Here is a 16933-nt window from a genome sequence, read left to right on the forward strand (position 1 = left end):
AAACAAGGATGCAAAACACCCATACACATAAAATACAAACAAAAATAACGGACTGGAGAGATGGCTCAGTGGTTAAGAGCACTGGCTGCTCTGCTCTTCCAGAGGTCCTGAGTTCAATTTCCTGCAAACACATGGTGGCTCACAACCTTCTATAATGAGATCTGGTGCCCTCTTCTGGCGTGCAGGCATACATACAGGCAGAACACTATAAACATAATAAATCTTTAAATAAATAAAGTGAAAATTAAAATAATTATTCTATTTTTCCAGAAAAGGCTTCTCTAGCACCAATCTGTTACTTGGGTCTTCTAAGCCACCCTAAGTCCTGCTCTCTAAGACTGACGGAAAAGTCCCACAGCAGGTAATACTGTCTGCCTTTATCACTACTGGGAAATTTCTTCCTGGATTCAAAGTTCTTTGAAAACAAGACCCTAATGCTGATAATTCTCAACAGAATTCTCCATGCCCTTTGTCCCCAGACTGCAGCCCCAACCCTGCTGGCTGCCTGAAGTCTTCCCTCTTGGCTAATATGAGTTGTTGCCTGTTCCTTTCTTATCTCATCCCTTAAACAAGGGACGGCCAATCTGCTCTCCCTGCCCTACCCAGTACATACTGGCTAGACCACCACGCAGATTTGGTATAGCCACCCAAATCAATTCCAGATCATCAGGAATGGCCCAATAATCTTAAACAAAACTCATTTATCTCACAGTTAACAAAGCTCAGGCTGCTGCCACTAGGCCTGCTTACCTAAGATGCATATCTGGAACCACATGGTGGAAGGAGAGCTGACTCCCGAAAGTAGTCCTCTGGCCTCTACACACATGCTGTGGCATGTGTGCACGCAGGTACACATATCCTCCAATAACCACACACAGAAAGGACAGACGACCAAGGGAGCTGGACTGACACCTGGCACTGCCACTTCCTTCATTTTGTAATCTGAAGCGGTTGGTGCCTTTAATTCCTCCTTCACCAGGTGCAATGAGCGAGGACAGTGACAATACAGAGAAACGCACGGTAGCCCCTGGCATGGTCAGCCCCTTCTAGACACCCCATAAGCCTCCTTAGAAAGAGGCAGAGCAGAACCTGGGCGGTGGTGGCTCACACCTTTAATCCCAGCACTAGGGAGGCAGAGACAGGAGGATCTCGTGAGTTTGAGGCCAGTCTGGTCTACAGAGCGAGTTCCAAGATAGCCAGGGCTACAAAAAGAAACCCAGTCTCGAAAAACCAAAAAAGGAAGGGGGGGGGAGGCAAAGCAGAGCCAGCAGGTGGCTCACCTGCCATTGAGTCTTAGTTCATCCTCAGGACCCACATGGTAGAGCAAGCAGAGAACCAACTCCCAAGCTGTCCTCTGACCATGACATTGAGTTTGGGTACTCATAAGCTTGGATGTGTGCACAAACACAGAAAAATAATGAGGTGTAATTTTTTTAAAGAGGCAATCTGCAGACTAGAGAGATGGCTCAGTAGTTAAGAACATTTGCTGCTGTTGCAGAGGACCCAGGTTCAGTTCCCAACCACACACACCTAACATCTACAACTCCAGTTCCAGAGGGTTCCACATCCTCTTCTGGTCTCCTTGGTCACTGCACACATGTGCACAGATACTCATGGAGGCAAAACACCCATACACATAAAATAAAAACTAGTCAATTGAGTACACAATGCTAATGCCAAGTCGCAAGGTAGAAGCAGATGGATCTCTGAGTTCAATGCCAGTCTGGTTTACATAGCGAGTTCCCAGACAACCAGGGTTATACAGTGAGCCCCTTTCTCCAAAAAAAAAAAAACAAAAAAAAAACCCCACCCTGAAAAAAAAGACAATCTAAGTGGGAGGAAAGGAAAAGAAAGTAAAGAAAGTAAAGACAAGGGTTTGAGAAAACACCTCATCATTCCAAAAAGAAACAATCTATATTTCCCAAAACCAGAACTTTTGAACATTTTGTGACTATATACCAGTAAGTTCCATTTCAAAAGAAATGAGCAGCTGTAAAACTGATTCTAGTTGAATATCTTAAGGTTAAGATCAAAGCCTCCATACCCACTGCTCCTGCTCTATTATCATGCCCTGCACAGGAAACCTGCTCCTTCAGTGACTGCCACACAGCCAAAAGGTAAAGCCCCCACCCTTCTCAAATCACAGAGAGGAGAATGCTGGAGCCCTTGACTTCCTCCTGCTCAGCTCCTTTACTGAGCTCCTTACTGCACTCATTCTAGCCTGATCCACAAGCCTACAATTATGGAGAGAGGGGGTTGAGCACTGTTGACTTGTGCTCAGGTCATCACTGCTAGCTTTTAAAGCTTTATCTTCCCTTAAGCCAAATACTAGAACCTGGCTGCAACACCAAATTCTCCAGAAACTTCTTTTTATTCAAGGCAAATTTTGGGAACGTGGCCCCAATGCATCTTTCTCATAGAAGTTGGTATAACTATCCAAACAATGCATATGGAATGGTAGTGCCAAATGACTCATAAAATAAACAAAAACCAACGTCTCCACTTTGGTGAAACTGCAGGCATTAAACAGTTGAGCAGAGTCCAACTTTCTTATGCAATCTGTTGACACGAGAAAAACTAAATCACTAAATATTCTTTTTAAATATCAAGAAATACAGACCTCCCATACTATAAATGGTTCAACACAGACCGCCTACAAATGGGTAAGAATTACGACTGAGTTTTCAAGGCAGCTCAAGCTTATGTCTTAAGGGTTTTCCTATATGGTTTGTTTTCACAAGATCTAAGGGTAGAAGTCATACTTGCACTGGTTCTGGAAGCCCAACAGCTGCCTAGCCATCCAGGACCTGCCGCAACCCAGTGTCTAACCACCCAGTATGTAACCATACTCCCATACCTAGCCTAACCATTAATGCCTAGTCACTGCCACATTTCTAGGCCTTCCTTTCCTCACTCTTACCACTTGGGAAGAACTTGTTTCGCTCCCAGGTACAACAGCAAAGTGACCTAAACTACCAATAGTACAAGGTCTCAAGTCAGTTCTAAGCCACCAAAACAACAGTCTTAGACGTATTGTCATTCGCACTTAAAATACACAGGAACACATTCATCCCTCTGGGCAGCCTCAGCTTACAATGGCTGTCCAGCATCCATGAACGAAGCAGCTAGGTACCTACCCCACATAGCTGGACAGACTTCAAGACCTCAGCTTACCAAGTTCTCTTCCACTGACTTTAATGTGGGCACTTGGTGGGTTTCTCTTTGCCTGGAGTTATCTTCCCTGAAAGCTGACGCATAGTTTTAAAGATCAAATATGGGCTCAGAAGCCTTTCCTAGCTGGAATCTAAAATATGCTCCTCTAAACCCCAGGAAGACCACATGCATTAAGGCAAGGGTGCAGTGACAAGCAGCACACAGCAGCTTCCCAGGCCTGGCTCACAAACAAGGGAGTCACAACAGTCAGCCCTCATGACCCTGCTGTCCCGCTTACTCCTTACAGTGGTGTACAGACACTGCTCTCCAGCCAGCAAACACTAGCTCCATGGATTCTCAAGTTTCCTTTCACTGCTTTCTTGATTCAGTTTCTCCTACTAAAAATAGCCAATAGGGCTGGGCGGCGGCGGTACATGCCTTTAATTCCAGCACTCAGGAGGCAGAGGCAGGTGGATCTCTGAGTTCGAGCCAGCCTGGTCTATAGAGCAAGATCCAGGACAGCCAGGACTGTTTACACAGAGAAACCCTGTCTTAAAGAACCAAAAACAACCCCCCTCAAAAGGGGGGAGGGCAATATGCATTTAGAATGACATAAACAGAAGTCTGTCTCTCCATCCCTCACTGTCTAATTAGAACTGGTAGTCTTTTGGTGTAAAGATTTACGCTGGTTGGCCTAGAAGTCATAGGGATCCACCTGGTAGACTAGGTTGCTGGCAACAGGTCCCAGAATAGACTTGTCTCGGGCCCCCAATGATGGAGTTACAGGTACACAGTCCACATCTGGCTTTTTTCACATGGATGCTGGAGATTCAAACTCCGATCTTCATGATTGCATAACACGTGCTCTTACCTACTGAGGCACCTCCCCAGTCCTGCAATGAATACATTCTAGGAGAAACACACCCAATATATATTAAAGAAATCAGGCAGGGCATACAGGTGTGCAGCTAGAACCTAGCACTTGGGAGACTGGCAAGAAGACTTATCTGTGAAAAGCTTTGTGTTACAAAGTGAAACTGAAAAGAACAATGGGCTGGAGAGATGGCTCAGAGGTTAAGTGCACTTGTTGCTCTTAAGAAGATATGGGTTCAATTCCCAGCACCCACACATGGCGCACATGCAGGCAAACCACACATAAAATAAAATGAGTAAACCTTTTAAAATATTTTTTTAATTAAAATAAAAAGAAAAGGAGAAAAATATATGGGGGAGGGGTTGCAAAGAAGAAAATCACTTTTCTTTAAAACTATGATCCCAAAGGGCTGGAGCAAAGGCTCAGCAGTTTAGGAGCACTGACCACTAGTCCAAAGGACCTGGATTTGATTCCCAGCACTCACATAAGGGTTCACAACCAACTGTACTCTAGTTCCAGGTTTGATGCTGTCTTCTGGCATCTGCTGGCACTAATACCCAAGTGATACCTAGACATACATGAAGGCAAAAGACCCACATACATAAAACTTAAAAATTTTAAAAAGTAATAATAAATTATTCCAGTGGCGTGTAGTGGCACACCTTGTAATCCCAGCACTCAGGAGGTGGAAGCAGAGGAAGAGCCACTTTGAAGATAGTCTAGGCTAAAATGCACCTTCAAAACCAGCCTGGGCTACAAAATGAAGCCCAAAACAATAAAAATAAAAAGATTATATCCATTTTTTCATTTGAAGAGACTTCAGAACACAAAGAATACTCAAAATAACATATCTCACATAGGGAATAAAATGTTCCCTTTGTTTTGGCTTTTTTGGAGACAAGGTCTTGCTACTGAAGCCAGGCTGGCCTCGAACTGCCACTCCTCCTGCCTCAGCCTCCTGAGAGCTGGAATTACAGGTATGTGTTTCCACACACAGCCATAATTGTGGTATTTCAAAGCCAAGACTTGCTGTAACCCCCAACCATCAAGAGGATACACCTAAATGTCTGTTGGGACTCTGGGCACTCCAAGGACACACTGCAGCAGTCTCGGGAGCTGAAGATCTGTTTTTGCACCTAAGCACCCAGCTCCTTTGTCTCTTGACTTCCCACCTTCAGCTTGGTGCTGAATAAAATCCATCACTCAACCCAGTCACTAAGGGAAGGGAGGGGGGCCGCATTATTTTTTTTAAATGCCTTTTTCTATACTGATAGAGAAAGAGTACAAATTATACAAAAAGTATACCCTAATTACAGCACAGGACACATCTGTCACACATTCCAACACTACAGCACCACAAAATGGAAATGAAATTTGTCAATAAGAACTCATTTAAAAAAACAAACAAACAAACAGAAACCCCATGAGGTTTTCCCACTTACACAAAGGCATGGCACCCTTTCCTTCCATCTTTCTTCCTGTGTATATTGTTTTACAACTGGATAATGTTAATGCATATGTGCCCTTTACTTCCTGTTACCACACAGGTCAGCTACCACTGTTGTGGGTACTAATACACTACACAGTATGTCCCTAAGACCTGATCCCATCTCCATTCAGCCTGTCTGTTTAACTGTACCTGCAATCTTTATGGCTACGGGATCCTCTGAAACTGGAACAAGCCCTTCTTTGATTTCCACCTGCTTTTCAGAGGCCAGGGGAGATGGGACAGGGGGGGAACACTTAGTTTCCACAAATGCCATGGGTGAGGAGGAAGAGGGCTTAGAATCATGAAAGAGGCTAGCCCAGGACTTTGTGGGCTGGCTAATGGGAATGGCCCCAGATGCAGAGAGCATACTATCAGCAGGAAGTGACTGGCTCTCAGGCTTTGCAGGGTCCAAGTCTGTGCTTTCCTCAGTGTGCAACTCTACCCCATTGGCAGCAGTGTCCTCGCCCAAGGATTCAAGTATTTTTCCATTAGCAACTGCAAGACTCTCAGTAGTATTGGTGCCAGCGTAGGGCTGAGTCACAGCTGTCCTTAGCAGGCTGTCTGCAGGGAGGCAGGGTTGCTCCAAGTCAGTTCCACGGCAGCCCTCGAGCAGCCCTGCAGTCCTGCCATCACCACCTAGTGTTCTGGGGAAAGGACTGTCAGGCACAGGGTCACTGATAAAGTCCATGGGATTCTGAGGGCTGTCACAAGTCCTGGGCATAACTGAAGGAAGCATATCGACCATGAACTCAGCATCCTCCACACCCACGCTGTTCGTGACTGCTGAACTGGCATGGCCGTTGACCAGGGCAGCTGGGGAAACACCCTCATCACCACCATCTTTCAGGTAACTGTAGTATCCAGGGGGGCGCTTCTTCTTCTTTTTACGCTCCCTTTGACCAAGACCACCAGCACCACCATCATTCTCCAAGGTTTCTGCCTCCACATTAGAGCTGTTTTCCAGAGCCAGGGACGAGCCTGGGTACTGGTCAATGGAGCTGTAGTTCTCATCTTTTTCTACGCCCTCAGGGGTCTTTTTGGAAGTTGTGCAACCAAGAATAAACTCAGGTGCCTGAGGGTTCAAGGTGCTTGAAATACTGTAGCTAGGGGTTCTCGGCAAACCATCACTTGGTTTGATGACTTCGTCAACACCGAACTCAATCCTCTGATGTTCTTGTCCTGCTGAGAAGAAATAATCAGTCAATGTGCATCCATTCCAAGCACAGGGTGCAAGCTAAGTAGTATCAAAATCATTCATCCTCTGAGAGGTAACACCTTGTATTCTTTTCTGAAACAGTTATGATAGGCTTTATGCCTATTTTAATAATCTATTGACAATGACATCTATAAAACAAGAGTAAATTGGGGGTATGAAAAATAGAGGTTTATCCTTACCTGTGGTTATCTAGATAACTAAGAAAGACTTTCAAAAGACAAAAAAAAGGGTAGAAATTAAATTAAATTTCTAATTAAAAAATTAGTGGGACATGTGATTCCAGTACTGGAGTGGTAGAGGTAGGATTAGAAATCCAAGATCACCCACCATTACATGGCAGTCGTACTATATAAACAAATAAGTATCTCATTGCTTAAAAATATTCCTCAGACATACAGTTCAGTGGTAGATAGCATCCTTACCTGGCTTTAATCACATCTTGTTTAAAGAAAAAAGAAAAAACAAAAGCATGTTGGCTCACACCTGTAATCCCAGCAAGTAGAACTGAGGCATGAGAAGTCCAAGTTCCAGGCAGGACTACCCAGTAAGACCGTGGGCCTCCCTGCGAATGGACTTACTGTGCTTGCTTTATGTCCAGGCTGAGAAAGTGTGGACTCTGAGGGCACAACCTGAGACACTGGTACATCAGCTTCTCCCTAGAAGCTGCAGAACCATGAGCTCTGAGGCAGAGCCCTGAGGCAGTCTGTGTGCAAAGCCAGGCCCTTCCAGTGCTCTTCTCTTGGCTCTCTTGGATTCCTCCAATGAACACCGTAACTGAGGTCTAGATGGGGCCCTTGCCTCAACAGCAGCTAGCTAGTAACTAAATTCACACTGGACTGACCCCAGAAGTAGTAAAGATACTTTCAGGCCTACAAAAACAAGTTAGGAGTGAAGTGAACTTCGGTGGAATCTGAGTCGGGATTCACTGTGTGGCCCAAGGATCACAGGTATGCAACAATGTACCATTGCAAGCTCCAATATGCATTGTTTTCAGTTAACCTCACCCTGAACCTCCCATACATGTCAAGGTGAACAGTGTATCTTAGTCCATGTCTCTGAAAGAAGACTACTACAATCAACTGTGTCCTTTCACATGGAAAACCACTGTTGTTTGATATTTTGGTGAAATGGTCATGTATGTGAAATTAATGAAAGAAAGCACACCTTCAAGTCTGGTATAGGGTAGCAATAGTTTTCAAGTCCTGCATTTCAAGGACAGAATTATAACCCCAAAATTGTGTTCTAAGTATGTTTTATTCTAGAGGGCTTAAAAGACTTTTCACAGGAAGGGGGGAAAAAACGCAGATTCAACGAGAAGCCAGTGACATGCTAATCAGATAAAGGAGGAAGAGGATGCCCATAGCTGGGATGGGAAGAAAGGCTATCCTCTACCAAACAGTGACTGTAAGACCACAGCAGGTTTGCCTCTGTTTGCAGCTGGCCAATGAGCAGTTTTGTTTCCTCACTTTGAAATGGATTACCAAAGAGTAAAGGCTTCTATTACATCTGGGGACAGCAGTCTATTCCATGATGTTTCCAGGTACATCTAATCTACCATGCTTGGAGCTACCAAACACAAACACTGAAGTGTGTGTGTTTGAAGGAAGACTACCCTTTGAGACATGTATACTGTGAAGTCATTCAGAATTACTGTGCTCTGTGCTGTGAAGCTTACAGAAGATTGACTGTTCCCAACAGAAATTGCCTTCCACATCCATTCTTAATCTCATCAGAGAACACTATTCTAGGATGTGACGTGGTATCAGAGAAACACTCCAGCATCTACCCACCATGGAACTTCAGGATAGTTCTTATTCTCACAAGGGGCACACTGACAGCAGAAAGCTCAGACTAAGACCCATCTTCAGGTGAAGAAAGGAGAGGCCTGCAAACATGACTCTGAATAGGAGTCAACCCCTTGGCGTGTGGGCAGTATGTCTGCCGGGGAAGGAGAACAGCGAGTGAAATAAGGGCGTTCCAGGCTGGGGATGGATTGGTAGATAAGAGCACTGGCTGCTCTTCCAGAAGACCCAGGTTCCGTTCCCAGCACCCACATGGCAGCTCACAATTGTCTGGGACTCTAGTTCTAAGAGAATCCATATCCTCTTCTGGCTTCTGTGGGCACCAGGAATACACTTAAAAGGTATGCCACACACATAATTTTCTTTAAAAAAAAAAAAAAAAAAAAAACAAGGGCATCTTAAGGCAACATTTCTCAAAGTGAGTTTCATCAAGTACATATACCTCCATGGTGTGTTAGAGATTTCCCAAGCAGGGAAGACAAGGTTTCTGCTTAGGGAGTTCACATTTACTGACAAGATCAATGTGAATTATCAAAGATTAACAGTGCAAAAGAAAGGCAAGAGGGCCAGGAGGTGGTGGCTCCTGCCTTTAATCCCAGCACTCAGGAGGCAGAGCCAGGCGGATCTCTGTGAGTTCGAGGTAAGCCTGGTCTACAGAGCGAGATCGAGGACAGGCACCAAAACTACAGAGGACCCTGTCTTGAAAATAAATAGCCTCCTCCCACCCCCAAAGAAAGGCAAGAGGGATTGCAGATGTGACTCAGTGGGAAGCTGACTGGTCAGTACAAGAAAAGACTGTGAAAAAAAGCTTATGAACATACTGTTGCAGTGGGGGTGTGGTGACACCCTTTAACCACAGCATTCCCACGGAATCTATGCAGAGAGCAGCAGAACTTCAACAGTTAACTTGAAGGACAGCAAGGACACACTGATTCAAAGTTCAGCAACTGCCTAGAAAGAGTGGCAGATAAAGGGCAAGGCACGACAAGGTGCCCTGAGGCCACCTGCTGTGACTGCCTATGCTGGGAGGCAGAGGAGAAGGAAGCACTTATGTCATGCATTCTCACACATACTGAAGAGCCATAGCATTTTAAATAGACACTAGGCAATGACAGACATTCAGAAATGAATGTGGTCCCTGTCACCTACTGCTGGACAGTCTTAAAGGGAGGCAGATTCATTATGGTGGTATGGAAGGCTCTATGGCAGTAGTTCTCAACATTCTAATGCTGCGACCATTTGATACAGTTCTCTATGTTGTGGTGACCCCATCCATAAAATTATTTCACTGATACTTCATAACTGTAGTTTTGCTACTGCTATGAATTGCAATATAAATATCTGATATGCCGGATATCTGATGTGACTCCAAAGAGGTCATGACCACAGGTTGAGAACCACTGCTCTATGGTGAGAGAACTAAACGGGCTTTAGAGAAAAGAACCTTTAAGTGGTCCTAACAACTAACTGTGCAAGCAGGCATTAAGACTCTGGAAGCAGCGGGCTGCAGTGGCGCACGTCCTTAATCCCAGCACTTGGGAGGCAGAGCCAGGTGGGGCTCTGTGAATTTAAGGCCAGCCTGGTCTACAGAGCAAGATCCAGGACAGGAACCAAAACTATATGAAGAAACCCTGTCTCAAAAAACCAAAAAAAAAAAAAGGGACTGGAGAGATGGCTCAGCGGTTAAGAGCACTGGCTGCTCTTCCAGAGGTTCTGAGTTCAATTCCCAGCAACCACATGGTGGCTCATAATCCTCTATAATGAGATCTGGCACCCTTCTTTGGCCTGCAGGGACACATGCAGGCAGAACACTGTATATACAATAAATAAATAGTTTAAAAAAAAAAAAAAAAACTCTGGAAGCAGCATTTTCAGCAAAATTAAAGCCAGACTTAGGAAGAGAGAGCAGAGAATGGAGACAAGGAGCCAGGTAACAATAAGTGGGCAGAGATGGACACAACCCAACACCAAGGCAGGGGACAAGGCCACTGACAAGCAAGAAGAGTTAACACACAGAAAGAAACAGACCATTGCAGGTGCAAACATGTAGATACTCACTACATGCAAAGCAGAGACAGATGCTCCAAGGGACCCAGACTCCTGGAGTTGGACACCAGCAGATTAAAGAGCAGGTCGCTTCTAGAGCTCTATTCGATTTGCTAATTGTACTAAGCTATTACTAAACCTGCCCGTTCCCTTCAGATCTCCTATTACAGCTCACTGCACAAGTGCTAACATTTCTATTAGTCACTTTCTGAGATGTTACTGTAGAAAAGGCCAGCTAAGTCTTTTCAAGCTTATACATCAACCTAATTAACACACTATCATGAATCTGACATGCTAACTAAACATGGAATCCAATCCCTTGCTCTTAAAAAAATGGTTTTCTTTTAGATCCTTGCAAGCCACCAGGAACCTTATCTGGTCTGGTTGAGTTTGGGCCTGTGATGACTGCACAGCCAAGATGTGTTAACATCAGTGCTATTCAGAGTCACATTTGCAGCTATTCAGAGTCACATTTGCAGGCCTCTCCTTTCTTCATCTGAAAGATGGGTCTCAGTCTGAGCTTTCTACTGTCAGTATGCCCCTTGTGAGAATAAGAAGAACTATCCTGAAGTACCACAGCCCACCCTCAAATAAATGAATAAACTCTTAAGTGGGGAAAAAAAACAACAACAACAACAAAAAGATATGAACCAATGGAGGACATGTCTGCAGGTTTCATGCCCACCTAGCACACGTGATCCAGCTTACCATCTGGTAGTTCATCTTCAGCCTGTATGCCACACAGAGTCCCACTGTATGGAGGGAGCTGGGTAAGGAATCAGAAAGCAAATCTTAACAGAGGATTAAAACCCAACATAAATCACTGCATTAATTCAATACTTCCTTTAAATTCCATCTCATGACATCACTTTCCCAGAAAGACACACATAAAAATCTGGTAAAATCTGAATCCAACAGTTTAAGAATGCTTTCAATTATTTACCATTACTAAATACACTGAAATGAGGCTGGAAAACTGAAAACAGACTCCTGATGTGTACAGGCTACACTGAAACCCTTCCAACATATCCCGCCTGCCTTTCTTCCTTCCACAGGATGTATGTCAGTGGTGAGCCCAGATCCTGTGCTGTCTGTCCACTGGTGGAAATGGCCGTTCATGATTTCTGAGTGGCAAACAGCAACACAGCTGGCAGATGTAGAGCCCGGGCTCTGGACAGATGGCAGAAAGAAGCCCATAGGAAGAAAGGGCCTGGAAACTGTGGCTCCCTTCTTATACAGTGTCCCGTGCAACTAAATTAATAGTTTGAAATCACCTTTCTTGTTTGGAAGAAAGAAAACATATGCCTGGCTACTTCGTGAAAACCACGGAAATTTTACGAACCTCTCAAATACTTCTTCCTGCCAACTCCACATTTATGTAAGAGCTGGGGGATGTCTGAGAGGTGAGTAGACAGAACAAAACAACACCTGCTGCAGCATTTCTGTCTGGTCACTAAAGTCCAGACATAACCCAACAGTCTGTAGAGCCTGGGGTGTGCAGCTTAAGGTCTCTAGCTGGTGCTCATGCCAATCACTATCTGCTGTTTTAGTGGTCTCCAATGGACTCTTATAACCAATGCAGTGGTTATAAGAGGTAAGTTTACTCCCCCCACTCTGCCCCCCATGGTAATGACAAATAACAAGAAAAACACAGTGACTGGAAAGGAACCCAACCACTCAGGACTTGGCACCAAGAGGCAGCCCAGTACGGAACACCCTGACACACAAGCAAACCCCTCCACATGTCATCACTGACAGCACACAGAAGCAGTGAGCTGCAGCAACCTCAAGGAAGCTTCTATGTGGGGGAATGTCTTTCTGTATGCTGTGAATATATGTTATTCCAATTGGTTAATAAATAAGCTGCTTTGGCCTATGGCAAGACAGCTTAGAGGCAGGTGGGAAATCCAAGGAGAGAGACAGGAAAGAGAAAGGCAGTGTCTGTGGAGAGACCCCAGCCTGCGGCCCAAGAAACAACATTGCCAGCAGACTGGTGAGCCATGGAACAAGTAGCAAAACATAGATTAATAGAAATGGGTAAATTTAAGTTATAAGAGCTAGTTAGCAAGAGGTCTGCCATAGACCATACAGTTTGTAAATAATATTAAGCCTCTGAGTGATTATTATATAAGAGGCTGCGGGACCTCGGGGCTGGGTGGGACCAGAGAAACTTCTGGCTACAGTTTTTTTTTTTTTTTTTTTTTTTTTTTTTTTTTTTTTTTTTTTTGGTTTTTCGAGACAGGGTTTCTCTGTGTAGCTTTGCGCCTTTCCTGGAACTCACTCTGTAGCCCAGGCTGGCCTCGAACTCACAGAGATCCGCCTGGCTCTGCCTCCCGAGTGCTGGGATTAAAGGCGTGCGCCACCACCGCCCGGCTTTGGCTACAGTTTTAAGCAAAGTCCTTTCTCTCTACAATCACAGAAGAAAGACCAAACACCCTTACATAGAAAGTCTGCTCTGCTCTGTCAGTGGCACTAGAATGGCCCCTGGAGACAGAAATCTATGAGGCACAGAAAGGTGTTAAGAATCAATCCATTCACACAAAAATCACTGTGACACTGGGAAATCTTTTGAATCCAACTCTGGGAGGGAGGACCAGACAGTGGTGATGCATGTGCCTACTGGGAGGGTGGAACACCCCAAGAGTTCACACAGCAACTTCACTTGTAGTGTGCAGAGATGGGGTCTCTGGAAAGTAGTAAGAGCGGATAAGTCAGTAGGGTAGAGCCTCCATTACTGAACCCTTTTATAAGGGGGACAGACAGTAAACTACCCCTGGGACTATGCATCAGATCAGCACAACACAAGCCACCAACTCCTCACCCCCAGACCTTGTTAAGGCCAGTACTCTTAAGCTAGTTCTTCTCAAAACAACCACCCCACGTGGGGCAAGACATGTTAAAGGCACTAGCATCATCAATAATATGGCTGAGAAGGACAGTGACAGTGAAAACACTCAACAAGGGTTCCTAACACTCCTGTTCTCAAAGACCCCAGGAGGGACTTCTGGGACAGCAGACAAATAGGGAAGGCAGGCTAAATGTTCTAACCAATTAACAGATCATCATCAAACTCTGGGGCAATACTGTAATTTCATGTAAGTTTCTTTATAAAATTCCATTTATTATTTACTGGGGTAGTGGTGGTGGTGTCAGTTCTCTCATGACACAATATGGATCCTAGGGATTGAACTCAAGTCATCAAGCTTGGCAGCAAGGGCCTCTACCCACTGAGCCATCTCTCCGGTCCATTTTCAGTCAAATGTATTTAAAGCATTTTACTTTAAGGACTGGTTGCTGAACAAGTCTAGCAACCTGAGTTTAATCCTTTTGACCTCCACAACTGGACTCATGTCCCACCCACCCCCATACACAATCACAGAGAGCCACCTGCCTCTGCTTCCTGAGTGCTGGGAATAAAAGTGTATACCACCACATCCAGGAAAAAAATGGGTTTATTTACTTTAGGCTGGCTAGATTGCTGCCATCCCTGGGACCCACATGGTAAAAGGACAAAACCAACTCCCACAAGTTGTCTTCTATGTCCATAGAGCACTATGGCACACACACTCAGAGACATGTGCATACACAAATTAATTTTTAAAAAATTAATAGGCATGATGATGCACACCTGTAAACCCAGTCAGTATTCAAGAAGCTAAGGCAGGAGAATTGTTATGAGTTTGAGGCTGGCTTGTACTATAGAGTAAGACTTTAAAAAGAAAATCATATATATACTGACTTTGACTGCTGGTCTGAGGAAATCCTAACTGTGTAATAATTGCAGCCAGGATGTGTTCCGGCATGGCAAAAAACGTGATTACTTTTGCATCCATGTGTGTGGCACCTTTCACCCAATAAACTACTGCCACCAAGTTAAGACCTTCTCTTGTGGCAGCAGATGTAGTAAGCAAAATGGGACAGAACTATCCAAATGGATCAAAGCTTTCCAATTCGGCCGGGTGGTAGTGGTGGCGCACGCCTTTAATCCCAGCACTGGGAGGCAGAGGCAGGCAGATCTCTGTGAGTGAGTTCCAGGACAAGCTCCAAAGCTACACAGTGCTGTGGGATGGTCTGTATGTCAAATTGCTCTGATTGGTCAATAAATAAAACACTGATTGGCCAGTGGCTAGACAGGAAGTATAGGCGGGACTAACAGAGAGGAGAAAAGAAAGAACAGGAAGGCAGAAGGAGTCACTGCCAGCCGCCACCAGGACAAGCAGCATGTGAAGATGCCAGTAAGCCACGAGCCACGTGGCAAGGTATAGATTTATGGAAATGGATTAATTTAAGCTATAAGAACAGTTAGCAAGAAGCCTGCCATGGCCATACAGTTTGTAAGTAATATAAGTCTCTGTGTTTACTTGGTTGGGTCTGAGCGGCTGTGGGACTGGTGGGTGACAAAGATTTGTCCTGACAGTGGGCCAGGCAGGAAAACTCTAGCTACAACACAGAGAAACCCTGTCTTGAAAAACAAAAATAAAAACAAAAACAAAAAAAAGCTTTCCAATTCTACAGCAGGTTATAATACAAAAAGTGTCAAGTTTGGTGGCTCACACCTGGAATCCCAGCAGTCAAGAGGCTGAGGCAGGAGGATCACCATGAGTTCAAGACTAATTTGAGATACATAGTAAGTTTCTTTTTTTTTTTTTTTGATTTATTATGTATACAGCGTGTATGACTGCAGGCCAGAAGACGGCACCAGATCTCATTTCAGATGGTTGTGAGCCACCATGTGGTTGCTGGGAATTGAACTCAGGACCTCTGGAAGAGCAGTCAGTGCTCTTAACCTCTGAGCCATCTCTCCAGCCCCATAGTAAGTTTCAAGCCAGCCTGCACTATGAAGTAAAATTCTTTCTCCTATACATCAAACCAAAAATGTAACTCCCCACACAAATGTGAGAAACTGGAGACAAAGTAGGATCAGTTTATTCTGTGAACCGTGTGAGCCTGGGGCCCTGCACAGGGTAATGTTTCCAGCTTCTTCAAACATTCTCAAACTTCCTCAGTCAAACGGCCTCAGGAAACACAAACCCCTAATCTGAAAGCCAGCCTGAGACACCAATTAAGGGGGCTGAAAACATGTCTCAGCAGCTAAGGGTGCTTACCTCTTTTTTTTGTTGTTGTTCGTTTTTTTTTGTTTTTGTCCTGGATCTCAATCTGTAGACTAGGCTGGCCTTGAACTCACAGAGATCCGCCTGGCTCTGCCTCACAAGTGCTGGGATTAAAGGCGTGCGCCACCACTGCCCGGCACTTACTACTCTTGAAGAGGACCATTGTCAATCAGTTCACAACAGCCTGTAACTCTAGCTACAGGAAATCCAACACCATGGGCATTGTACACAAACCACATGCAGACACACACATACATACAATTTAAAAAAAAAAAAAATCAATCTAGCAGGGCGGTGGTGGTGCATGCCGTTGATCCTGGCACTTGGGAGGCAGAGACAGGTGGATCTCTGTGAGTTTGAGGCCAGACTGGTCTACAGAGCAGGTTCCAGGACAGGCTCCGAAGCTACAGAGAAACCCTGTCTCAAAAAAAATCAATCTAAGGTGGAGCTTAGCGGTGCACCCCTTTAATCCCAGCATTTGGAGGGCAGAGGCAGGCAGATCTTTGTTGAGTTCAAGGTCAGTCGATCTACATAGTGTGAGTTCTAGGACCCTATGCCAAAAACAAAAAAAACTTAAATGACAACGAATAGCCTTATCTGTGCCCCCTGACAGATACAGATACACACACACACACACACACACACACACACACACACACACACACACACACACACCACACTCCCCTACCTGTGCCTACAGTCTGAGCTATGGTGCTGGGATTGATCTGTTTGGTAACACTTGATGTGTGTGTGTTGCTTCCATTACTAAGATCTGAACATCTCCCGGAATAAACACTTTTCAAGCACCAGTAATAAGATAATGACTGGAGCTCAAACACATCGACTAAAATACCTGACTATTCTCCACTAGGGAGATCTACTTTCAAGTCACTGCCCATAAACCAGAGCACAGCTCTGGAAATACCAGCAATCCTTATAAACAACATCAATATTTAAGATCACACACAGAACTCACCTGTTTGTTTCTCCCTGGCACCCTATCTTACGGGGAAGTTTTTAAACAAGCACCTAAGATGAGCACAAAAGCCCTTGGCTGTGATGGTTTACACTTTAACTCTCCCTGTCCCCGTGCCCCCCCCCCCCCCCCCCCCCCGTGTGTCTCTCCTCCCCTGCCCAGTTCTTGACCTGAGATACAGAAGAAAGTGCTTCACTCAATTTTTATAGCCCTCAGCATATGGAGAATAGAGCCAGATCCTAAGCTATACCACAGTCATAGGCAGG

At 44.9% G+C, this 16933-nt stretch overlaps 1 protein-coding gene across 2 annotated transcripts in view; it reads right to left on the minus strand.

Moving 5' to 3' along the window:
* Positions 1 to 16933, minus strand: part of Usp10 (ubiquitin specific peptidase 10) — a 60736-nt gene that overhangs the window by 20144 nt on the left and 23659 nt on the right. The window contains exons 3-4 of one of the 2 annotated variants that reach the window (XM_052727269.1): positions 11289 to 11346; positions 5667 to 6698 (exon numbers count right to left, since the gene is read on the minus strand). In XM_052727269.1, the coding sequence (XP_052583229.1) occupies positions 5667 to 6698; positions 11289 to 11346 (1090 nt within the window). The remainder of the gene's footprint in view (positions 1 to 5666; positions 6699 to 11288; positions 11347 to 16933) is intronic. The other variant, XM_052727268.1, reaches the window with a different exon arrangement.

Source organism: Peromyscus californicus, unplaced genomic scaffold (genome assembly GCF_007827085.1).
Source record: "Peromyscus californicus insignis strain IS unplaced genomic scaffold, ASM782708v3 Scaffold_8__1_contigs__length_139910024, whole genome shotgun sequence".
NCBI classification, from domain to species: Eukaryota; Metazoa; Chordata; class Mammalia; order Rodentia; family Cricetidae; genus Peromyscus; species Peromyscus californicus.